The sequence below is a fragment of the Oryctolagus cuniculus genome, chromosome 9, assembly GCF_964237555.1.
Source record: "Oryctolagus cuniculus chromosome 9, mOryCun1.1, whole genome shotgun sequence".
NCBI classification, from domain to species: domain Eukaryota; kingdom Metazoa; phylum Chordata; class Mammalia; order Lagomorpha; family Leporidae; genus Oryctolagus; species Oryctolagus cuniculus.
The window spans coordinates 39,774,228-39,800,377 of record NC_091440.1 but is presented as its reverse complement, the minus strand read 5'-3'; the positions used below and the strand labels follow the sequence as shown (position 1 = coordinate 39,800,377).

Sequence of the window (26,150 nt, the reverse complement as noted above, 5' to 3'; positions counted from 1 at the left end):
TAAATGTAAAATAAAATAAATGAGCCAGTACTGTAGCACAGCAGTTAAGCCACCAGTTGCCATGCCTACAACCCTTACCAGAGTGTAAGGGTTTCAGTCCTGCCTCCACTTCCTGTCCTGATTGCTGCTAACGCACACCTTGAGAGGGAGCAGATGATGGTACAAGGGCCTGAGTTCCTGCCATCCACGTGGAGAACCCAGATAAGAGTTCCTGGCTCCTAGCTTTGGGCATTTAGAGAGTGGACCAGTAGATGGAAGATATCTCTCCCACGCTCTATGTGGGGGCGGGGGAGAAAGACTGCTATTCAAATAAATAAAAATGAATCAACAGTTAAAATAACATAAAAGTAAATACTAAAAATGGGCAAATAAGAAGCAGTGGTTTAGCATAGCAAGATGCAGCTGTCCTGGACTGGGTTCCAGTCCAAGCTCTGGCTCCTGACTTCAGTTTCCTTCCAGTGATGGCTCAAATAATTGAACTCCTGCCACACACATGGGAGACCTTGATTGCATTCCTAGCTCCTGGCTTCTATGCAGCCCTTCCCCAACCTGGGCAGGCATTTGAGCAGTAAACAAGTGGTTGGGAATACTCTCTCCCTCCCCCTCTTCCTCTCTCTCTCTGTCTCTATCCCTCTGTATCTGTGTGTGTGTGTGTCTGATCCTTCCCTCTCCCCCCTTCCTCACTCTTCCTTCTTCCTTCCCTCTCAAATAAATAAAATCATAAAATAAAAACTGGCAAAGACGATCTGAAAAGGCTACATATTGTTATCATTTCAACATGTACCTTTCCAAGAAAGATGAAACTAGAAGACAGTAAAAATATCAATGGTTGCCAGAAGCAGGGAGAAAGGAATGATAACAGGTAGAGCCCAGGGGATTTTTAGGGCAGTTAGGTGGATACATGTCATCATACATCTGTATCAGCCCATAGAATGTATACCACCAAGAGTGAACTTGAATTTTAACTACTTTGGGTGATAACGATGTCTATGTAGACAGGCTTACTTTCTGCTCAGTTTTGCTTTGAACCTATAACTGCTCTAAAATAAAGATTAAAAAGAGTGGCCGACTCTGGCATAGTGGGTTAAGCTGCCATCTGTAGCACCAGCATCCCATATAGGTGCCTGTTTGAGTCCCAGCTGCTCCACTTCTGATCCAGCTCCCTGCTAATGAACCTGGGAAAGCAGCAGAAGATGGCCCCTGCACCTGCATGGGAGACCTGGAAGAATTTCCTGACTCCTGGCTTTGGATCAGGCCACATCTGGCCATTGCAGCCATTTGAGGAGTAAACCAGTAGACGGAAGATCTTTCTCTGTCTCTGCCTCTATTTCAGTAACTCTGCATTTCAAATAAAATAAATAAGTCTTTAAGAAAAAAAGATAAAAGAAGGAGGGGGATGTCAGTGACTCATTTTCTGTGTAGGTAATCATAACCACCTTTTGTCAGTTTTACAGTTTGGCAGTCATTGAAATTAGTTTTCTCAGTAGCAGGAATATAGCACCTGAAGGATAACTCTATTAATATGGTAAATTCACTTTTCTTTTTTAAAGTTTATTCATTTATTTGAAAGGCAGAGTTACGGAGAGGCGAGGCAGAGAGAGAAACATCTTCCATCTGCTGGTTCACTCCCCAAATGGCCACAATGGCCAGAGCTGGGCCAATATGAAGCAAGGAGCCAGGAGCTTCTTCCAGGTCTCCCACACAAGTGCAGGGACCCAAACACTTGAGCCATCTTCCACTGTTTTCCCAGGCCATAGCAGAGAGCTGGATTGGAAATGGACAGCTGGGTCTTGAACCAGCACCCATATGGGATGCCAGCACTCAGGCTGTGGCTTTTACCCACTACGCCATAGTGCGGGTCCCATGTAGCTTAACTTCTTAACAGAAGTTACTCATTGTAATGTTGAAGAATTTGGGAGAGTTTTCTCTGTGTATTTTATGTGGTAGTTTATTTGCCCCTTTTGAAGCTAGCATTCTCCTATATCTTGTGGCTGTTCAGCATATAATATAATATTGTGTAATTATAATGTATATGAGTAGTTGATAAAGTAGTGGTGCTTGGTAAAGTTCTATGAATAAGACTTAAAATGGAGAGGCTGTTGGAACAGACAAGGATCATAGATAATGTTTGGCATAATTACCACATAGTACCAGAAATGGCCTCCAACATGTTCAAATTGTTGTTAACTACTGTCACTGTCTCTTATTTTTTGAGGTTGTTTGATCAAGAATTACACAAAAAGTAGCATTTTAATGGTGATGGACATATATTTATCTTCCATATGAATGGTTGATTTGTTACATGGGCAGAAAAATTCACTTTTATAATAATAACAGCTCAGTCTAACCTTGCCAAGTGCTTAAACCAGGAAGTCTATGTTATGGTTAATTCTAGAAAAATTCAGTTAACATGGACCTGGGACTGACTGTATACTATAATTTTTCATTTAAAAGCTGTTTGCAAATCATGATACAGGTTCTACACACACACACACACACACACACACACACATAACTAGTACTGTTATGCCATTGAACCTAATCAAAAATAACTTTTTGGGTAGTTTTGAAGGTGAAATAATTTGGAAGCACTTGAACTTGAAATTCCATTCTCTGACTCTAATCTCTGTGCTTCTGGCTGTCCCCAGGCCTTTCATTCCCATTAAATCTATATTTTATCGGTATTCATTATGAATCCCAACCTCATAAGCTCTTCATATTTTACCAGTCTCTCAAGCCACCTTGCCCCCTGGTTTAAGTTTTCTTCTACCCAGTCTTGGACAGACTTATCAACCATCTGAGTATTGCAGTTCATTAGCCCTCTAGATTGCCTTTTTTTTTTTTTTTTTTTTTTTTTTACAGGCAGAGTTAGACAGTGAGAGAGAGACAGAGAGAAAGGTCTTCCTTCCGTTGGTTCACCCACCAAATGGCCACCACGGCCGGCGCCACACCTATCTGAAGCCAGGAGCCAGGTACTTCCTCCTGGTCTCCCATGCAGGTGCAGTGCCCAAGGACTTGGGCCATCCTCCACTGCCTTCCTGGGCCACAGCAGAGAGCTGGCCTGGAATAGGAGCAACCGGGACAGATCCGGCACCCCAAGCAGGACTAGAACCCGGGGTGCTGGCACCGCAGCCGGAGGATTAGCCAAATGAGCCGGCCTCTAGATTGCTTTGTTACCAAATTCATCCATCAGGCTTTTCTTGACAATCCTTACCTTTAGTATAGTATTTTATAATCAGGTAGTTACTCTATAAATATTTAATAAAAGGTAGATGAGAGAGAGAATTCTTTGGTTTTGCGGTAACATGATGAAAAATTATTAAAGAAGTCTGTTACCTGTGCTGCTTGGAAGCATTGCAAATTCCTATTTTTGAACATCAACCATGCTCTCACTACTGTTGCCCAGTAAATAGAATCTATCCTATTTTCCATTATTTCCATTACAGATACTTCCACTTCCTTAAATCATCAGTTCTCGTATCCGTTTCCTTTCCTTATTACAGTTAAGCCAAACCCCTTGGTTTCCTCAAACATCCTCCACCTAAGGATTTTTCAGTCTCTTCTTTTAGTCTTTTTCCCTCTCTTGGTCCCTTTTCAATATGTGTACGTATGTGTGTGTGTGTGTCTGTTTAAAGATTTATTTTTTATTTATTTGAAAGAGTTACAGAAGGAGATAGAGACAGAAATAGAGGCTTTCCATCCGTTAATTCACTCCCCAGATGGCCACAACAGTTGGAGCTGGCCCAATCAGGAGCCAGGAGCCAGGAGCTTCTTCCAAGTCTCCCACGTGGGTGCAGGAGCCCTTTGGCCATCCTCCACTGCTTTCTCAGGCACATTAGTAGGGAGTTGGATCAGAAGTGAAGCAACTGGGACTTGAACCTGTGCCCATGTGGGATGCCAGCACTGCAGGCCCGGCTTTAACTTGCTGCACCACAGCACCAGCCCCACATGTGTTTTAATATATGTATGTACATATGTGCATGTGTGTATTTTAGCATATATATGGCGGGAATATTGACATAGGTAACATTCAACAGTCTTTGTGCTTATTTCTTCTCTCCTCTCATTAGCCATGCCCTTCCTCGGTGGTCCTGCACGACTTCTTAATTGACAAACTTTTATTCTCAGTGCTCGTCCAGTTTGATTTATCTATGGCTTGACATTAGAGACATTCTAGAAATCATGTTCTCTTTTTGCATTATAGCACTTTTCTTCCTAAGTCTTGTTCCCTAACTCAGGTGGCTCCTTAGTGTATTAGTTGATACATTCATTTTCTACCAGTCTTTAAGTATAAGTCCCTCTCTTTAACAACAACAACAAAATCGGGGTCAGTACTATGGCGTAGTAAGTTAAGCCACAGCCTTCTGTGCCTTATGGGCACCAGTTAAAGTCCCGGCTGCTCCACTTCCAATCCAACTCCCTGCTAATGGCCTGAGAAAACCAACAGAGGATGGCCCAAGTGTCTAGGCCCCTGCATCTGCATGGGAGACCCAGAAGAAGCTCCTGGCTCAGTCTTCCCCAGCACTGGCCATTGCAGCCATTTTTGGAGAGAACCCACAGATTCAAGGCCTTTCTTTCTGTGTCTTCCCCTCTCTCTCTAACTGCATTTCAGATACATAAATAAGTCTTTAAAGTAAATACCTCATGTGTCTAACCCTTGACTCTGCTCTTAGACCTCAGCACTACTTATGAGAACAAAAATCATTGAGTTTCTTATTTAAAACATACATTTTTGGGGTCCAGTGTTGTGACACTACAGTTAAGCTGCTGCCAACAACACCAGCATCCCATATTGGACCACTGGTTCAAGTCCTGCCTGTTCTGCTTCCAATCCAGCTCCCTGCTAATGTGCCTGGGAAAGCAGTAGAATATGGCCCAAATACTTGGGCCCCTGCCACTTACATGGAAGATCCAAATGGAGTTCCTGACTTCTGTCAGGCCCAGCCCTGGCCACTTCAGCCATTTAGAGAGTGAACCAGTGAATGGAAAATCTTTCTGTATTCCCCTCTCTCTATCATTCTGCCTTTCAAAAAAAGCAAATACGTCTTTATAAAATGTTTGTTTCTGGTCCAATATTTGACACAGTAGTTAAGATACTGCTTGGGATGCCCGCATCTCAGAGTGTCGAGATAGGACAGTTCAAGTCAGCTCTGTTTTTCATTCCAGCTTCCTGCTAATGCACTCCCTGGGAGGCAGCAGGTGGTGGCCCAAGTATTAAGGTCCCTGCCACACACATTGGAAACCCAGATTGAGATTCAGGCTCCTGGCTTCAACCTGGCCCAACCCCAACTGTTGTACACATTTGGAGATTAAGCTAGTAGTAGATGGAATAGCTCTCTCTCTATCTGTCTATCTGTGTGTGTGTGTGTGTGTGTGTACCTTTCAAAGAATAAAATAAATTTAAAAATAAATATATGTTCTAGGTCTTCCCTCAGAGAGTGGGATTAGGTAGATCTAGAATGATATGCAGGAATCTACCTTTTTAACAAACACTAATAAAGTTGATGCAGCACCACACTTTGAAAAAATATTACTCTATAAATCTTATATATTGTAATTCCCATGCTGATTACTCTCAAGTATTTTAACATCCTTCTCTCATAAATTTTCCATTTTCCCTGTTACATACTTTGAGAATCTCAAAGAGAGAACTAGTGCTCATAATCAGGTAGCACTGGGGCCAGCACCGTGGCATAGAAGATTAAGCCTCCTCCTGCAGGGCCTGCATCCATATGAGTACTGGTTCCCGTCCCAGATTCTCCAGTTCCAATCCAGCTCCTGCTAATACACCTGAGAAACCAGCAGAGGATGGCCCAAATGCCTGGACCCTAGAAGAAGCTCCTGGCTCCTGGCTCCTGGCTCCTGGCTTCGGCCTGGCCCAACCTGGGCCATTGTGGCCATTCAGGGAGTGAACCAGCAGATGGAAGTTCTCTCTCTTGGGGCTCTCTCTTTCTCTCTTCCTTCTCTCTCTATTTCTTCCTTTCAAATAAATAAATAAATCTTGAAAAAATAAAGTAATACTAGGTAGCATGCACTTGCTTTTGGCTGTTAAACAATAAAATACTTTTTTATTTTTTATTTATTTATTTATTTGTTTTCTGACAAAAACACTGATAGGGAGCTGTTGCTCCAGGCCTGGTTATCTTTGTACCACCACAATCTTATTAGTCCTGGCCCCTCTCTTCCAACCCCCTGGACCTGTCTAGAACTCAGCAACGAAGAGGTTATACCTGACACCAGAGTTTCTCTGGGATCCTAGTTGATTGAATTCTATCAGTTAAATCTTACCCACTAAATGTGATGTTATTAAGCCTATGGGAACGTGAGAGAAGGAACTGGTTTTAATGGAGAGGTTAGTAAGTTCAGCCTATAGGATGATTTTATCTACTAAAACAGTTGGATGAAGTAGCCTACAGCACGTCCAAGACTGTGCTTTCTAAATAACACCGAGCATCAGAATCTGAAGCTCAACCCTGAGAGATTTCAATTCAGTAAGACTGGTGTAGTCTCTAGAGATGACTGGTTCTTTAACACTTTCCCAAGTGATGGTGGACACACAGGTAATACTGAAGTGGCACCCATATTGGACTGCAGGTAGGCATTTGACATCAACAGCATAACCAAAAAGACTAACCAATGACACGTGGGTGATTCAGTATAAACTGTCACTACTATATGATATCATGTATATGTGTTTTATATACAGAAAGAAACTTAATGTCAAATTCTATTCAACAGAATATATTTTGTCACTGGCGAGAAAGAGTTCCACTTCTAGGAGTCTCTGTGCTTCTACAAGAAAAGTAATTCCGCATTTAGGAAAGACATAATAAAAAAAAATTACATTTATATATTTTTTTTAATGTTAAGAGAGGAGCAGGCTTTCTGGCACAATGGGTTAAGGCCCTGCTTGAAACACCCACATCCTATATCAGAGTCCTGGTTTGAGTCCCAGCTATCCTGCACTTCTGAACTGGCTTCCTGCTAAGTGTACCTAGGATACAGCAGAAGTTGGCTTAAGTACTTGAGCTCCTGCGAACCATGTGAGAGACATGGATGGAGTTCCAGGATCCTAGCTTTTACCTGGTCTAACCCTGGCTCTTACAGACATTTGGGGAGTGATCCAGCAAATCAAAGATACTTTGTCTATCTCTCCCCTCTCTTTGTCACTCTGCCTTGTAAATAAATAAATAAATAATAAAGTTAAGAGACAACATGTGATTTTACATTATCATCCAAGTACAAGTTAAATTAGTGTTTGAAACAAAATACATGATTATGTTTTAGTCAAGTATGGCTTTTCTCTGAATCATATGTACAGATTATTGAAACAAAGGGAATAACAATTCTATAAAATGTGTCATGGGTTTAATCCTGACTCATTCATTGCATATATGATTCCTGAGTCACTAATTACTAAGGCTTTCCTATAAGGAAGAGATTACTAACAATAGGCAAAGTGAGAGATTGTGAAACTTTTTGAATAATATTGTTATAGGTACAGAAAGACCTTTTAAAACTATACTGGAGTACTTATTTTCTGTTAAACTACACTTATTTCAGAAATAGAAATTATCATCACTTTTCATTGAAAGAAAGGTTTATAATTTTTTTCCTAAGGAATGAAATTGGATTTTGGGTAATTAAGCCTATCAACAAGCTTACCTAAAACTACAACACTAGAGTAATTCTATTCAGAGAGTAAGGGAAGTTATGGGTTGTATATGAGAAACTCCTTTGAAAGTAAAGCTTTTGTCCCTTTATTTTATTTATAATACTGAAACCTAACTTACATAATTGCTGTCATGAAGAAGTTGAACTGAAATGCTTAAGATTGTTGTTAGGCAATAGTGTGTGTAGTGGAAAGTAGATTTGATACGTTTTCAATAGCTCATACCAGGCTGAAGTTAACTACAGTTTGTAAATGCTCTTAGTCTTTCCTTGCCACCCTTGCCCCCTGCTCCACCCAAACTGCACACATGGGCTATTCTGCACTTTAAAACACAAAGCAACTTGTCAGTTCAGTTCATTCAGTTAGGGTCAGTTCTGTGAAAACAAAGTCAAGGCAATTGTTTGATTTAATTGACTAGAGAAACTGGTTATTCGAGTTACTAAAACTTAGTTTTATTTTTGTCCAGCTGCATAGTTGAATGTTCATAAAGTTACTTAGGAGGATAAGATTCCAGTGACATTGTAGTAGATTTTAGAGAATGATTACCAAAGAAAAGAAAAGGCACGCTTAAACCAAAACCATAGAAAATATTCATGGTATTTTTTTTCTCTTTGGCTCTGTTTTTACTGTATGTTATATGTTGTGTCTCTAAAAAAGAAATCTTTCCTTTCACTATCCATTTCCTTTTCTTTGAGGAATTTTTTTCCTGGACTCGCTTTAATATAACCAGAAGAACATTTTCAAATGTAATTGAAGTGAACTATTTAAATACTTTTGCAAAATAGGCCCCCACCTGCAAGTAGACATTCTCTGCCAGTTGATTAACAATCCCCTAACCCCCTCCGTGGCTTCATATTCCTCACTATACCCACCTGGACTCCTGGTTGATGACTTTAGCAATGTTTTCACCTTTACCCTTGTTTCTTTGTGCCTCCCACTGTACCCACCACACTGCTTTCTGACCCTTCATGTTGTTTTATTTAATGAGTGGGGGGAAAAAATGGGCTGCCAAAATAAATTATATGTGACTAAGGCTTAATTTTTTGAAGTGTATAGATGTCATAAATGTAACTCAAATACATTGATTCATAAATATAATGCAAATACAAATCACTTCTTATCCCAGAAGAAAAACACAACTTTAGCCTCAATTGAGCTTGTTAGCAATTTTGAAGGGAAAAGAGGGAAAGCTTTTAAAGCATAAATTAAAAGCTAGAAATGTATTGCCACCAGCACAAATAAAGATCATAGAGTAGTCAGGAATTCTGTGATTTTGTTCTGTGTAATAAACACCTTCCTGTCCCTTCACACTTAAAACAGATACCGACTAATTTCATTGTGACTGCTCAGTTTTTCAAATCCAACTTGAGAATACGTTTTTCAAGAACTTATTATGTACCAAAGAAGCGATTACTGACACTGACAATTCAACATTTAGTCGTGTAGTGACATACATTTTACACTTGCTTAAAGAGAAAAAGATCGAAAATAAATTGGGAAAAAAAATCATTAAGGTTGAGTGGTATGTAAGGTGCTTAGGAAAGAATTTTAGACTTGAGCCTTGAATAGTTACTCCCCTAACAAAGAAAATATTAATGTGGGAAAAAACAGGGGGCAGACATTTGGCACAGCATTTAAGTCGCCTCTTAGAACTCCTGCACCCCATATAGGAGTGTCTGGTTTTAGCCTCGGCTCCTCCACCTCTGATCCAGCTTCCTGCTAATAATGCGTCCCCTGGGAGGCAACAGTTGATGACTCAAATGCCTGAGTCTAGGATCCAGGCTTTGGCCTGGTTCAGCCCTGGCTGTTAAGTTCTAATATATGGAACAACATGAACCTTGAAAACATTATACTAAGTGAACTAAGCGGACACATAAAGACCTATGTGTCAATTGTTAAATCAACAATGGGAGTCACTGTACAATTGCTCCCCATGTAGGATCTCTGTCCTTAATATGTTGTACTATGCGAATTAATAGTAAAACTACTACTCAAACAGTACTTTACACTTTGTGTATCTGTGTGGGGCAAACTGTTGAAATCTTTAGTTGTATATACCAGGTTGATCTTCTGTATATAAAGATAATTGAAAATGAATCATGATGGAGAATGGGATGGGAGAGGGAGTGGGAGATGGGGTGGTTGCAGGTGGGAGGGACGTTATGGGAGGAAAAGTCGCTATAATCCAAAAGTTGTTCTTTCGAAATTTATTAAATAAAAGTTTAAAAAAAAAGACCTATGTGTGTGTATAATTCCATATACAAATACATATGTGTGTATATATATATATTTATGCTTACATGAGTTATCTAGAAAAGGCAAGTGCATAGAGAAAGAAGGCAGAATAAGAACTTTCCGGCCAGCGCCGCAGCTCACTAGGCTAATCCTCCACCTGCAGCACCGGCACACCGGGTTCCAGTCCCGGTCGGGTGCCAGATTCTGTCCTGGTTGCTCCTCTTCCAGTCCAGCTCTCTGCTGTGGCCCGGGAGTGCAGTGGAGGATGGCCCAAGTGCTTGGGCCCTGCACCTGCATGGGAGACCAAGAGGAAGCACCTGGCTCCTGGCTTCGGATCGGCATAGCACACTGTCCGTAATGGCCATTTGGGGGGTGAACCAACGGAAGGAAGACCTTTCTCTCTCTCTCTCTCTCTCACTGTCTAACTCTGCCTGTCAAAAAAAAAAAAAAAAAGCTTTCCGGAGCCTGGAGAAAGAGGGGAGTGGGAAATTTAGTTTAATAAGTATAGGGTTTCTATTGGACTGATGAAAATGTTTTGATAATAAGTAGCAGTGATCGCTATATAACATTGTGAATATACTTAATGCCATTGAATAGTATGCTTTAAAATGGTATATCTTACACTATTTCTATTGTTTAATAAATGAGGATTTTTTTAAGAATTTATTTATTTGAAAGGCAGAGCAACAGAGAGAGAGAGAGAGTCTTTCATCTGCTTGTTCACTCCCAAATGGCTGCAACAGCCAGGTCTGAGCCAGGAATTCCATCTTGGCCTCCCTCGTGGATGGCAGGAGCCCAAGTATTGGGCCACCCTTCCACCGCATTCCCAGGCCCATCAGTAGGAAGTTGGATCAGAAGCAGAACAGCTGAGACTGAAATCAGTACCCACTAACAGATGCCAGCATCAGAAGCAGAGACTTGGGGCTAATGCTGTGGTGTAGGGGTAAAGCCACTGCCTGAAGTACCAGTATCCCATGTGGGCGCCAGTTCGAGTCCTGGCTGCTCCACTTCCAATCCAGCTCCCTGTTATGGCATAGGAAAGCAGTAGAAGATGGCTCAAGTCCTTGGGCCCCTGCACCCACATGGAAGACCCTGATGAAGCTTCTGGCTCCTAGCTTTGATCTGGCCCAGCCTTGGCCATTGTGGTCATTTGGGGAGTGAACCAACTGATGGAAGATCTGTCTATCTCTCCCTCTCTGATTGACTGCCTTTTGAATAAATGAAATAAATCTTTAAAAAAAAAAAAAAAAAGAATAAGAAGAAACGGAGGCCAGCGCCGCAGCTCACTAGGCTAATCCTCCACCTTATGGCGCTGGCACACCGGGTTCTAGTCCTGGTCGGGGCGCAGGATTCTGTCCCGGTTGCCCCTCCTCCAAGCCAGCTCTCTGCTGTGGCCAGGGAGTGCAGTGGAGGATGTCCCAAGTGCTTGGGCCCTGCACCCCATGGGAGACCAGGAGAAGTACCTGGCTCCTGCCATCGGATCAGCGCAGTGCGCCGGCCGCCACGGCGGCAATTGGAAGGTGAACCAACGGCAAAAGGAAGACCTTTTTCTCTGTCTCTCTTTCACTATCCACTCTGCCTGTCAAAAAAAAAAAAAAAAAAAAGAAATGGAAAACTAATTATGATATGATTGTATAATTTTTAGTCAAAATAAAGCTAAAAAGATTTTCATTTTTCACTAAAGGGTTTTTATTCTCAGACCAACAAATAGAAAAATTTACGTGTCCCATTCTCAAAATTCATAACTCAATATCTTACTTAAAACTGGACTTCCCTATTTATAATCATTATTACTAAGAATACCTATATTGATTAATTATTTTTAAAATCTTCAAAGTACACAAGAAGCACTTTTCAGAACAATTCACATAGAAAGTCTTGGTATTCTGCATTTGTGCTGGGGCTTTTTGAATGACTTTAGTTTGTTGTCACATTTTCTAGATTTTAATGAGATTTGTGTTTGTGTAGCTTAACAGGGCCAATTCGCTGTTAAACCAGACTCAGCAACCTTACAGATATCTCATTGAATCAGTGCGTCAGAGAGATTCAAAGATTGATTCACTGACGAAGTGTATAGCTGATCTTGAGAAAGATGTAGGGTAAGTCATCTGTAAATCTTTTATTTGAATCATATAACCATTGTAATCATAATACTGTTATGGAGGAATTCAGATTATAAATTGTGAAGACAAATTTAAATAATAAAGGTATTTTTCATTATAGTGAATATTAACCTTCTCTTAGAAAAAAACAGGTCACCTGACATCACATATTGATAGCCATTTTTTTATGGGATTTCAGTTACCAAAGAGAGAAGGAATATAATCAGATGACCATGTGTAGAATTAAACCTTAACCAGATAAAATGTACACATCTTACGCATTTACTTAGATTTTTTTTACTTAGATTTTTTTACTTAGATTTTTTCGAAGGAATTTTTAGCCTTTTCTTCCTCTAACCTTTAAGATGAAGTGAGCCATGAACTACCTCATTGTAAATAAGTAAATTCCCTTCACTTCCTTAGTTTCAAATTGTTTTCTTGAGAACTTAACCAAAAGACTTGCTCCATTTATTAGTCATTCAAATTATTTACCTGATCATCTATGTGATCATTTTAATTTTTTTAGGTTGAAATGAAAGAATGGTACTATGTATTTTTCCTTTTATTTTTATTTTATTTATTTGAAAGATGTTATGTATTAAACAGTTTTAACTCATGAATGGTTGGTTAGTTGGCTTGATTGTTGGATTTTAAGATTATTTGAATAATTTAAGCTTTGTGGATAAATTACTTGTTTTTTGAAGGATTTATTTTTATTTATTTGAAGGGCAGAGTGACACAGATAGAGAGAAAGAGATCTTATCTGTTGGTTTGCTCCCCAAACAGCTAAAATGGCCAGAGCTGGGCTAGAAACCTAGAACTCCACCAGAATCTCCTATGTGAGTGCCAGGGGCCCAGATACTAGGGCCATCTTCCACTACCTTCCCAGGTGCATTAGCAGGGATCTGGATCAGAAGCAGAGCACCTGGGACTCAAACAAACACTCTAATATGGGATACTGGCATTGCAGGCGGCGGCCTTACCCACTGTGCCACTTTGCCAACCTCAGTGGAAAAATTATTAGCCCATATAAATATGGAAGCAGAGGATTAGGTAAGAAAGGAAATTGTTAATTAAGGAATTGAAAAACAATAAAGAGGATACTTGTTAAAACCAGGCATCCTAAGGTATATAACCAAAAATATAAAACTATTGGTGATTATCTCTAAATTATGAATATTCTTTCTTATCAATCAGAGTGGTTATCATCTTATTTCCAGAACACCAAAATAATTGACCCAGAACTTTACTTGTGATGTTAATTTTTTTATTATTTGATATAATAACTTAAAATTGTGATTATGCTTTAAACATCAAAATAGGAATGGGCATTTGGCCTAGCAAATAAGACACCAGTTAGGATGCCAGTGTCCCATTTTAGAGTCCCTAGGGTTAACTCCAGCTGCAGCTCCTGATTCCAGCTTCCTGCTAATGCAGACCCTGAGAGGCAGCAGTGACGACTTGGTAGTAGTTGGATTTCTGCCGCTCATGAGGAGATTTTGGTGGAGCTTCCAGCTCGTGCTTTTGGCTTCCCAGCCAAGAACCAGTAGATAGGAGCTCACTCTTCTCTGTCTCTGTCTCTGTCTCTCTCTAATAGATAAGTAAGTAGAAACTTAAGCATCAAAATAAATAACAGTAATTTGTTTCTTGACTAATTTTAAAGTTAAAAACAATATCTATAGTGTATGTAACCAACATTAATAAGTTTGTTCAATTAATTGTTCTATAGGTAGCTATTGGGAACAGTAGAAATTATGTCTTTCATCATTCACTGGACATTTGGTTATCTTAGGGAAATTGAGGAAGGAACCTCAAATAGAACTTTTTCTGTGTTATATGTTTCTGTTATATCTGAAATTTGTTATAATAGTCTGGTTTTTACCTTAATTATCTTGGAGAGTTGATATACAAAAGACCTGAGGAAAAATTAACTCTTTCACAGTTACTTTCAAGTAAATTTATCTGAATATTTAATACTTTAATATAGAGAAACGTAATAGCTAGGAGGAGAAATTTATAAAGAGGAAAAAGTTCATCCCTAGAGATATTAAGCAATTTTGCCTTCCTGACTGAGCCAAATTTTTTTTTTTTAATTTATTTTTCCCCCCAGAGAAACCTTTCACTAAGGAATACAGAAGGAATACAGACTTCCTGCATTTCATCAGTACAACTTTAGGAATATAGTGGTTCTTCCCACTATACCCGCCCTCGCACCCACTCTCTCACCACTCCCCCTCCTCTCTCTCCCATTCCTAGTCCCATTCTCCACCAAAATCTGTTTTTGATTAACTTTATACACAGAAAACCAACTCTATACTAAGTAAAAAGTTCAACAATTTGCACAGTAAAAAAAAAAAATTTTCTCAACAGTAGAAACAAGGGCTGTTCAAAGTCATTGCATCTTGAAGTTAATTTCACTTCTTTTTTTTTTTTTAGAAACTTAATTAACTTTAATGAAGCACCCAAGAATGATAGATCTTTTGGGAGCACTTTGACATAATTATAATACAACTCTTTGAGGACAGAGGTCCTGCATAGGAAGTTAGTGCACAATGACTCTTGTTGTTAATTTAACAATTAACACTCTTATGTATGACGTCAATGATCACCCAAGGCTCTTGACATGAGCTGTCAAGGCTGTGGAAAACTTTTGAATTCCACAAACTCCTTCAGTATTTGGACAGAGCCATAAGCAAAGTAGAAGTTCTATCCTCCCTTCAGAGAAAAAGTACCTCCTTCTTTGATGACCATTTCTTTCCACTGGGGTCTCACCCATGGAGATCCTTCATATAGGACATTTTTTGCCTCAGTGTCTTGGCTTTCCATGCCTGAAATGCAGAGCCAAAATTTAGATCCATATCTGTCTGCTTTCTAATTCTATGCTCTTAAATATTATGTTATACTGCCTCCCCATGTTCTAGTCTGAATAAGGGAGGAGTTAACTAATGTAATTAACAAAGAAAAGCCAAAAAAAATAGCGTAGAACAGTGCTGATCACTGTTGAAGCTGGGTGAGAGACATATTCTATTTTCTCTATTTTGAATATTCTTTAATAATTTTTTAAATGGAGCACAGACTGTATAGATAGGTTGTTTATGTTCAAATCTAGTTCAGTACTTAGTTTTGGGCAAGTCAGCAAAACACTCTATATCTCTATTGTCCTATCAAACTTTCTGTAATGACAGACATATTCTATATTTGCACTGGCTGGTATGGTAGGCATTAGCAACATGTAGCTGTTGAGCATTTGAAATGTGGTAGTATTGCTGAGAACTAATGGCCATGACATTAGATGGCACAGCCACTTTCCTCATTGTGAAATGGGAGTGGTGCTAAGAGTACCTAATTTGTATTGGTTGTTCAGAGAATTGAATGATATAATCTTTATAATATACATAGAAATGTGCCTAAACATTTTTAATACTCAATAAATATTTTCAATGATTAGTATATATCTTACATTTAACAAATTTTTCATTGAAAATTCTGTTAAAAATGAAAAAATAGGGCAGATGTTCATCAGAAAGGGGCCCACATCCCATATCGGAGTACATGGTTTAAATCCCAATGGCACTGTGGCATAGCAGGTTAAAGCCCTGGCCTGAAGCTCCAGCATCCCATATGGGCACTGGGTCTAATCCTGGCTGCTCCTCTTCTGATCCAGCTCTCTGCTATGGCCTGGGAAAGCAGTAGAGGATGGCCCAAGTCCTTGGGCCCCTGCACCAACATGGGAGACCTGGAGAAAGCTCCTGGCTCCTGACTTCGGATTGGCTCAGCTCTGGCTGTTGTGGCCATCTGGGGAGTGAACCAGCAGATGGAAGACCCCTCTCTCTGTAACTCTGTTTTTCAAATAAAAAAAAAAAAATCTTTAAAAAAAATGGGGCTGGGGCTGTGGCACAGCGGGTTAACGCCCTGGCCTGATGTGCTGGCATCCCATATAGGCGCTGGTTCGAAACCCAGCTGCTCCACTTCCAATCCAGCTCTCTGCTATGGCCTGGGAAAGCAGTACAAGATGGCCCAAGTCCTTGGGCCCCTACACCCGTGTGGGAGACCCAGAAGAAGCTCCTGGCTCCTGGCTTTGGATTGGCGAAGCTCTGGCTGTTGCAGCCAATTGGAGAGTGAACCATCGGATGGAAGACCTCTCTCTGTCTCTCTCTCTCTCTCTCTCTCTCTCTTTCTTTCTCTCTGCCTTTCCTTTCTCTGTGTAACTCTGACTTTCAAGTAAATAAATAAATCTTAAAAAATCACAGCTGCCCACTTCAAATCCAGCTTACTGCTGGTGCACACTTGGGAGGCTGATGGTTCTAGTACTTGAGTTCCAGCCACCCACATCAGAGACCTAGATTGAGTGCCATGCTCCTGGCTTCAGCCTAGCCCATCCCTGGCTGATACTGGCTGATGATGGCATTTAGGGAGTGGGTGAGGATCTCTCTCCATTTGCCTCTCTGCCTTTCAAATAAAATGAAAATAAACAAAGAAATTTTAAGAGAATTTTTTTTTAAAGTGAAAAATAACAGCAACAGTGATCTTAAAAGCTATTGCCAATTATGGAGTTTACTGCCAAAGGAACTTTTTGCTACATATCTGATTCCTTTAATGATGCTGATTCATAAATTTATTGTATGCTATTTTAGTAGATTCTGAACTGTTTCATAAGATATGAAATCTACTCTTAATTGAAAAGTCTACCTTCTAATATAAAAATTAAAGTGCTTTCAATAGTTTAATTATGGTATTTGAGATGTTGTTATAGATATACCCTGGTTACATAAATGAAATGATGTGATGTGACAATGCAGTAAAAACGTCAACTCAACCAACAAGTCAGCTATAGGATTGGTCACAGTTTCATAAGCCTACAGTTTTATATATGCTCAGTTTTTCACCCCTACTGTGCAAAAATGGCATGTCAAATCCTATAGTGAAAAACATCAGACTGGTTTCTTTTCTCATGGTAAATGTGTTTATGAAGTTTTTAATGTGAACCTCAAGGTATTGCTATGAAAATTAAATGGGGGCCAGCACTATAACGTAGCGGGTAAAACCGCTGCCTGTAGTGCCGGCATCCCATATGGGTGCCAGTTCGAGTCCCGGCTGCTTCACTTTCAATCCAACTCTCTGCTGTGGCCTGGGAAAGCAATAGAAGATGGCCTAAGTCCTTGGACCCCTGTACCCACGTGGGAGACCCAGAAAAAGCTCCTGGCTCCTGGCTTCAGATCGGCCCAACTCCAGCCATTGTGGCTAGTTGGGGAGTGAACCAGTGGATGCAAGACTCTCTCTCTGTCTTTCTCTTTCTCTCTCTCTCTCTCTCTCTCTGCCTCTTCCTTCTATAACTCTGCTTTTCAAATAAATAGATCTTTTTTAAAAATTAAGTGTAGGAACATTTATAAAGTTTCTGGCATGTAGGAGAAACTCAGTAAATATTCTTCCTCTTTCCCTTGTCCTGTATTAATTCAAAATTTAAACATCAGATGGCACATTCAAAAATGTTACTAAGTTATTATTTTCTTAAAAATTCTCATCCCTCTTTGCTGAATTGATATTTTTACTATAAAAATATTTACATCAATTGATTATAAAATATTTTAGCTTCCATAATAAAAACTAAAGAACTGAATAATGTTATGCTTTTCTTAGAAAATTAAACAATGTCATTATACCACACTCACCCTTAGCCAATTTAGATATTTATGCAATATACTCAATTTCTGGAAAGGTAAGAGTAAGTATGCACTAAAATAAAATTGTTATAAACATGTTTAAAGCTAACATTTGAGTTGTCACTATTAACTGCTTTAAATTCCCCTATCATTAAAGTAATAATCCATTTTAAAAGTAGCAGTGTGAACTCTTTGCCACCAAGCCACAAGAGACAGTCTGGGTAATACAGTTTGATTTCTTCTTCAGAACTGAAGGAAGCATGGAAAGAGAATAATTAGCATAAATTTTCTTTCCCTGTTGTCAGTTCTCAGTTTATTCTTAACCAGTAGTTAAAGAAGAAAAGACTACATTGTCAACTTCCCTTACAAGGCTAAGCCAGGGTGTATTGATCCAGGAAGTTAAGGAACAATATATCAGGAATATGTTTTCGTATAGCAGGTGAAACAGAGCCATAAACATGAATTTCTAAGTAATAATTAACAGTGAATTGAACAATTATGGGTGTAATATACCATTCAAGATAAATGTGCTTATAAGGAGATTTGTTTTGTAGTAGCTTTATGAGTCACGCATAGAAGCGTTGTATTTCTAAAGGTAATTTTCCACTGTTATGAAATATGTCTTACGAAGACTAAAATTCTATTGAGTAATTACATACACAATAGCAGTGAATATAGTCATCATATTTTGTTTTAGAGACCCACATGTTGAAGGTGGTCTCCTTTGTGGGTTGAGTCTATTATAAAGAGGACTAAGAAATATATACACCCAGATATGCAAATGATAGAAATGGTGTCTGTGGGGTTCATACTGTTTGTGATAAACCAGTATCTTAGAGATAGAACAAAGTTGCTCTGTAAACCAGTTTATTCACCCGCCTTGTATTCCATGTTATATGGTTAGTTTCACTGTTTAGTTGTAGAATCCTACACTACATATAAGGCATTTGTAAAGAATTAACCAGTCAAAATCCTGTAATTACTTCAACATTCCATTCCCATTACACTACATTTTATTTAGTGGGTCTGTTGATATTTGAGGCACAGAGTGAGCGAGCAAGCTAGAAAGTACACACGTATGCACTGCATGTCACTGTTAGTATACTGTGCAGGTATGTATGAACATAAGTAGGTGTTGAATATGAACACAAACACATGTATGTTCCTTGCTAATTCCTATTTCTGTTTACTGGGTTTTTGCTTTCATTTTGAAAAATAATTTATCTTCAAAATGATTTAGCTAAAGATGGATTGTAATTCTAGAGTTACAAAACCATCTGATCTTTACAGTGCTTTGGGGAATGCAGCAGAACATAGCACTCAGTTTCCTCAACACCATTTTGTTCTTTTCAGCTCGGCAGCTCTGTAGGATCTCTGGCGCCGAACTCCAAAAGTCAGTTTGTTTTTCTGCTGAGCTACCTTACCTTTATTGGCATTTAATTACTGTTTTCCTCTGACGCTTGTTTTTCAACTAAATTACTAATACAGCGTAGCATTTATACAGAGTTTTTATGTCCATCACTTTACATAGTCATCCATTGGATAATTTCCATATCCCCTTGACACACAGGGGTCGTCTTTCCCACTTACAGATGTGGCAGCAGGTTCAGTGGTGTGGCGCACGTCCTGCTTTACACCGTCCAGGCAAACCAGTGGCACAGCAGGCAACGCATGTCAGCGTTGCACTAGTCTTTCTGCTTAGAGGACAGACCCCAGTGAAGTCCTCAGTTACTAGCAAGGAAGAGAATGTGGATGTCTCCATCTTAAATCCTTGGAATTACCAGTTCTTCCAGAATGTTTGCTGCTATTCCTTGAATTCAAACTGGTGCCTAGTATTTTAAAAATTGACTTGACTTTCCATTTTCTTATAGTGTAGCCTAAAGATGTTTTACATGCTCAACAAAATAATTCTCATTGATTTTGCCCTCACAAATTTTATCTCAACACTTCAGGAATTATGTTACTTCAGTTTATTATTGCTTTTATTAATAATTATTATAGTTCTAATTGAGTATATCCATTGCACTGGCATTAGAATGTTTCATTTAATTGTTCTAATTAATTTTTCTACATTGAAAAATATACAAAGCAGTCTTCAAATAATTCTTTTTAAATATTATTAGTCCATAAGATATCTTCTTACCCACTTCTTTTTTTTTTAAGATTTATTTATTCATTTGAAAGGCAGAATTACAGAAAGGCAGAGAGAGAGAGAGAATTCTTCCATCCACTGGTTCACTCCTCAGATGGCTGCAACAGCCAGAACTGTGCTAATCCAAAGCCAGGAGCCAGGAGCTTCCTGTGGGTCTTCCATGTGGGTGTAGGGGCCCAAGGACTTGAGCCATCTTCACTGCTTTCCCAGGCCATAGCAGAGAGTTGGATCAGAAGTGGAGCAGCAGGAACTGGAACCAGCGCCCATTGTGGGATGCCGGCACTGCAGGTGCACTGCAGGCGGTGGCTTTACCAGCTGTGCCACAGTACCAGCCCCCTTACCAACTTATAGATCATATCAAAGGGAAAGTCACAATGACAATTTCAAAACTGATTATTGAAGTAAGAATTTGAAGACAAAAATTCTTTTCCCAACGTGACCACAGACCAACTATCAGCTTCATTTACTTAACCCAATTCTATGCCTGTAAATTAAGCATTTTTTAAATTATAAAATGCTGCTTTCAATTTTAAGGATAAATGTCTTAACTTCCAATATCTGTGTTTTAATATTTTATCCAAATATACCTCTTTTTGCATTTCATGTAAGTCCTACTTCATCTTTTTAACATTTCGGTGGTAGTCATCTTTAAAACACTAATTTTATGCCCTTTCTAGGCAGAAAAATATTCTCTGAATGCAACTTAGTTGTACTGAAAATGATTATTAAAAGAAAAAGAAGGGCAGACGTTTATCCTTGCTATTAAAATGCCCATATCCCACATCATTGTGCCAGGTTTGATTCCCATCTTCAGCTCTTAACTTCACACTAATGCAAACCCAGAGGCAGCTGTGACAGCTCAAATAATTGGGTTTCTGCCACCCACATGGGAGACCTGGATTGTAATTCTGGCTCTGGGCTTCAGCCCAGCCCAGCTCAGCCCAGCCTAGCCCTTGCAGGCATTTGGAGAGTAAACCTGAGGATGGGAGCTTCCTCTGTTACTGTATTCTCTCTGTCTCTCTTCCTCTTTCTCTCTCTCTGCCTCTCAACTAAATAAATATTTTTTATTAATATTTTGTTGTTGTTGTTATTTAAATAAATAAATAAATTAGGGGAGCCAGTGTGTTGGTGCATTGGTTTAAGCCACTGCCTGTCTTTCTGGCTTCCCATATGTGAGCTGCTCCACTGCTGATTCAACTCCCTATTAATGTGCCTGGGAAAGCAGCAAAAGATGACCCAAGTATTTCAGTCCCTGCCACCCACATGAGAAACCCAGATGGAGTTCCAGGCTCCTGGTTCCAACATGGCCCAGATCTGGCTGTTGTAGCCATTTGGGGAATGAATCAGCAGTTGGAAGATCTCTTTCTGCCTCTATTTCTCCCTCTCTCCCACTCTCCCTTTCAAATAAATAAATCAGTCTTGAAAACAATAAATAAATCTTTTTAAAATTTGTTTTTAATTTTTAAAAAATCTCAACAAAATAGCTAGCTCATTCAATAAGAAACATTACAGCCATGGTATTTTTATGAACTGTAAATTTATCTTGAATTAAAACCATAATAATTATGTTTATTCTTTTGCAGTTTACTGTTTATTAACTAAATATACACTCAGTGATGACTTTTTAAAACTTTGTTTTTTTTTTCCAGTAATCTAAATAAAGAAAAGTCAGCTTTACTACAGATGAAGAATCAAATGGCATTAGATTTAGAACAACTTCTAAATCACCGTGAGGTACTTTGTCTACATTACCATACATTTTCCTATTTTAGACTTTTTCGCAATCAATCTTGGGTGAACTTTCTGGATACTAGTTGTCTACATCCATTAATGGTGTCTCCCATTTGCATCTCACTGTGATCTCAACCTTTTTATTCAACTTGGGTTATGCTTCATTCCTAGAATTAATTCTTACTCCTGAACTGCCCCTTCTTTTAGACCAATATTGCTTTCTTCATATCTCTGTTGCTGAATTTCCACTTTATTTAATAAGTATGTTTTATCTCTTTCTGCCACTAGATAGTAAACTTTCTTGTGTATACCTCTGTCTTATTTATCATTATGTGCCCAGGTCCTAGTATTTGATATTTCTGTTGAGCTTTTAAAGTTCATAAAGTTCTTTTATTTTTTTTTCATTTGTTGCTCACCAAAAAAATTTTGAAGTATAATCCTCACTTTATAAAAGGAGAAATGAGTTTTAAGTGGCTAGCTCAAGGCCACTTAGTAACTGTAAGATAATCCCAGTTTTATTGAGTCATTAAGTCAGATAATTGAGGTATAATAAGCAAACAGTAAGATTAGCCTTCTTAGCATGCATTTTGTGACTTTTGATAAATGCACACAGTGTGTAACCACCACCACAATCAATACATTAGAATAGTTCCATCACCCCCAAAAAGTTTCTCATGTCCCTTTAGTAATTAACCTCAACCCCAAGTCCTCAACCAACCCCAAGTCCCAACAACCACTGATCTATCTTCTATACCTAAAGTTTTACCTTTTATACCATTTTATACAAATGAAATTATCATTCTGTAACTTTTGAATATGGCTTTATTCATTTTCTGAGTATTCATTCATTATGCTTGTACCCAGTTTGATCCTTAAACCACTTGACAGACATTTGAACTATTTCCCTTTTGAAGCAACTACAAATAAAATAAATACATATAATAATAATTATATATACATTATAATGTAATGAATAAAGCATCTATAGACAGTCACGTTCAGGTTTTTTGTGTAAATGTAAATTTCCATTTCTCTTAAGTAAACACCCAAAGCAGATTGCCAGGTTATGTAGCAAATATATGTTTACATTTATAGAAAACTGCCAACTTTTCCAAAGTGAGTGACTTTTGCATTTCCACCCACAGTGATGAGAGTTCTAGTAGCAATGCATCCTCACCAACAATTGATATATTGAAACCTAGTGATTTAGTCCTAAGTATTATTGCCACTGAACCATCATATCACTGCCTCGTGTTAACCATCTTTTTTACCATTTTGTTATTCTAAAAGAGAAGGAAATGTTTAAAACAGATCTTTGGTTTATGAGTGTTCTTAAGATACTATTTCCTAGTCTGGGAAAGGTATACCAGATGTATTGGAAAAAATTATTGGAATAATATTATTGAGAGAGATGAACCAGGAACTGTTACTGGAAGTAGTTCAAAGTTACATATGCTAGAAATGGTGTCAGGGGAATTGGAGGATTTTCTGTATTTTAGATATGTCTGTTGGAGTGAATTCTCTAATAAATATCTTTTGGTGGGGGGGGTGCAGATAGTGTGGGGCAGGAAGAAAAAGAGAGCTTCTATCTGCTGGTTCCCTCTCCACATGCCAGCAGTGACCCCGACACACACACCTGGAACTGAAGCTGGAGGCAGGAACTCAGTTCAGATCTGCCATGTGAGTAGCAGGGAGGGACCTAACCACTTGAGCCATCACGGGCTGCCTCCCCAGAAACGTATTTTGCAGGAAGCTAGAATCAGGAGCGTAGCTGGGCTCAAACTTAGGCACTCCAGTGTGGGATGCAGGTGTCCCACGTAGCATCTTAACCACAAGGCCAAACTTCCCCCTCCCCGCCGAGAGGTGTCACCTACGGGATGGGTTAAAAGGATGAGAAGGTGTCCTAGACTGGACTCAGAGGTAACCTCTAGGTGGATAAGGCAGTCTAACAATAGGTGACAGCTGGGAAACCCTTCTCTGGAAGTACTTTTTCTTCTGTCTCTGACATTCCAGACTACATCACTTTTGTCCCAGGAATATTGCCTTCAAATAATTGTTTCTTACTGTGAAAGCCTGATTTATTCAACATGTGGAATCTTCACAAATGTTTTTCAAACTGAGTATTTAAGAGATAGTGGCTGGAAACGACTACTTAGTTATATCAGGTACATTTTTTCCAGAAAGCTGCATAACAAATATTTTTTAGAGTGGCAATTATCATTTGATTTAAATTATTATGAGACTTTGAAAAATATATAAGCAATTTTAATTTATGTATTCTCATACATCATTCTTGAAATCACATTATTCCTGTATCCAAATAAAAACTGAAATGCTAGGGGTGGGTGTTAGGAATGATAGATGAAGCCACCACTTGGGATGCCTGCATCCTACACTGGAGTGCCTGTTCCAGTCTCAGCTGCTCTGCTTGCCCTCTAGCTCTCTGCTAATACACCTGGGAAGCAGCAGATGGTGGCTGAATTCTGTGAGTTCCTGCCAGTCATGTGGGCTCAGATGGAGTTCCTGGGCCCAGCCCCAGCTATTCCAGCCATCTGGGGAGTGAAGCAGCAGGTGGTTTATCCCTTCCTCTCTCTCTCTCCCTCTCTCTATTATTCTTTTAGGTAAATCTGTTTCAAAAGGGGGGGGGGGTTTAAAAAGCTCTGTACTGAGTGGATTGAAAAGAAAATATGTTTAAGCATGCAAAGTAATGCAAACAAAAATGAAACTATTCATATAAATGGCCTACTGTCACAGCACACTGATGCAATTAGTATGGGTGCATACCTGATAGTTGTCAGTTAATTTCTGTATGTTTGACAATGTAGCTACATAAGCAATTACATCTTTTTTTTTTTTAGCCTACTCCTCTGAGTTTCTAATTTTTTTTTTAAGAATTATTTTATTTATTTGAGGCCGACACTGCGGCTCACTTGGCTAATCCTCCTCCTGCAGCACTGGCACTCGGGTTCTAGTCCCGGTTGGGATGCCGGATTCTGTCCCGGTTGCTCTTCTTCCAGTCCAGCTCTCTGCTGTGGCCCAGGAAGGTAGTGGAGGATGGCCCAGGTCCTTGGGTCCTGTGCCTGCATGGGCGACCAGGAGGAGGCACCTGGCTCCTGGCTTCAGATTAGCACAGCGTGCCGGCCGCAACGCGCCTGCCATAGCAGCCACATTGGGGGTGAACCAATGAAAAAAGGAAGACCTTTCTCTCTGTCTCTCTCTCTCTCACTGTCTAACTCTGCCTGTCAAAAAAATAAATAAATAAATAAATAAATTTTTTAAAAAGAATTATTGTATTTATTTGAAAGACAGAGTTACAGAGAGAGGTAGAGCCCAGAGAGAGGTTTTTCATTCCACTGATTCACTCCCCAAATGACCACAGTGGCCAGAGCTGAGCTGATCCAAAGCCAGGAGCCAGGAATTTCTTCCAGGTCTCCTACGCGGGTGCAGGGGCCCAAGAACTGAGGCCATCTGCTGCTGCTTTCCCAGGCCACAGCAGAGAGCTGGATCGGAAGAGGAGCAGCCATATGGGATGTGGGCGCTGCGGGCTGGAGCTTTAACCCACTGCGCCACAGCACTGGCCCCCAATTACATCTTAATAATCCAGTGTTGGGGCTTTTTATAGTGCCAAACATCTAAAGAAAAGCAAGTTTTTTTTCTTTTCACAGCAAAATAAAAATTAAAGTTTAGTGAAAACAAATTTGATACAAATTATTCATCTTTTTCTAAGAAATCATGTAATGCCAGCTTAGTGTGCGAGGTGCAAAGGCTTGAGCAAACTGCGTATGGAATTGCTGGGGACCCTTGGAAGTGCTTGGCTGTTCACGCGAACATTTACCTAACAAAACAGTCTGCAGAATCAATTTGTTTATTTTATGGCTCTGAGGATCATGCATTGAGAATAGCCACTAGGTAACAGTTGGACAAGGATAACTCTGGTAAATATATTTTGAAATTGAGAATCAGGGCTGAGGCTAGGCTGGGGAAAGAAAGGCACCTTGTGCACAAAGTGTAAGGGGACACCCATTCTCAGGTTAGTGTAAAGTGTGGGGTTGGCATCTGGGAGCTACTATCCCCTGACTAATTGTACCCAAAGCTGGCTTGACTCACTTATCTAATATGATTATCTAATATGAGTCATGATTTAATCCACTAAATTTTGACAGTTTAACCCAGTTTTTTCAAAAAAAAGATCACATGAACATTTTAAAGTTTTTTGTTTTCTTGTTTGTGCAGATAACGCTAGCTTTAGCTCTTTAAGCAGTGTTAGTTCTGATAAGAATATATATTTTCATGTAATATGAAATGAGATCACCAAATTATTTATAAAAACTGTGCAACATGTGGGTCAGGGTCACATGCTGACTCAAATATAATACCTTAAAAGGTTACCTGCTCTCGGGGCCAGTGCTGTAGCATAGCAGGTAAAGCCGCCACTTGTAGTACCGGCATCGCATATGGGTGCCCGTTCGAATCTCAGCTGCTCCACTTCCGATCCAGCTCTCTGCTATGGCCTGGGAAAGCAGTAGAAGATGGCCCAAGCCCTTGGGCCCATGTACCCACGTGGGAGACCAGGAAGAAGCTCCTGGCTTCGGATTGGC

At 39.5% G+C, this 26,150-nt stretch overlaps 1 protein-coding gene across 6 annotated transcripts in view; it reads left to right on the top strand.

The window, feature by feature from the left end:
• Nucleotides 1–26,150, top strand: part of PIBF1 (progesterone immunomodulatory binding factor 1) — a 237,684-nt gene that overhangs the window by 161,410 nt on the left and 50,124 nt on the right. For all 6 annotated transcript variants that reach the window (XM_070048728.1, XM_070048727.1, XM_051850615.2 and 3 more), the window contains 2 exons: nucleotides 11,876–12,006; nucleotides 21,471–21,555. In XM_070048728.1, coding sequence (XP_069904829.1) covers nucleotides 11,876–12,006; nucleotides 21,471–21,555 — 216 coding nt within the window. The remainder of the gene's footprint in view (nucleotides 1–11,875; nucleotides 12,007–21,470; nucleotides 21,556–26,150) is intronic.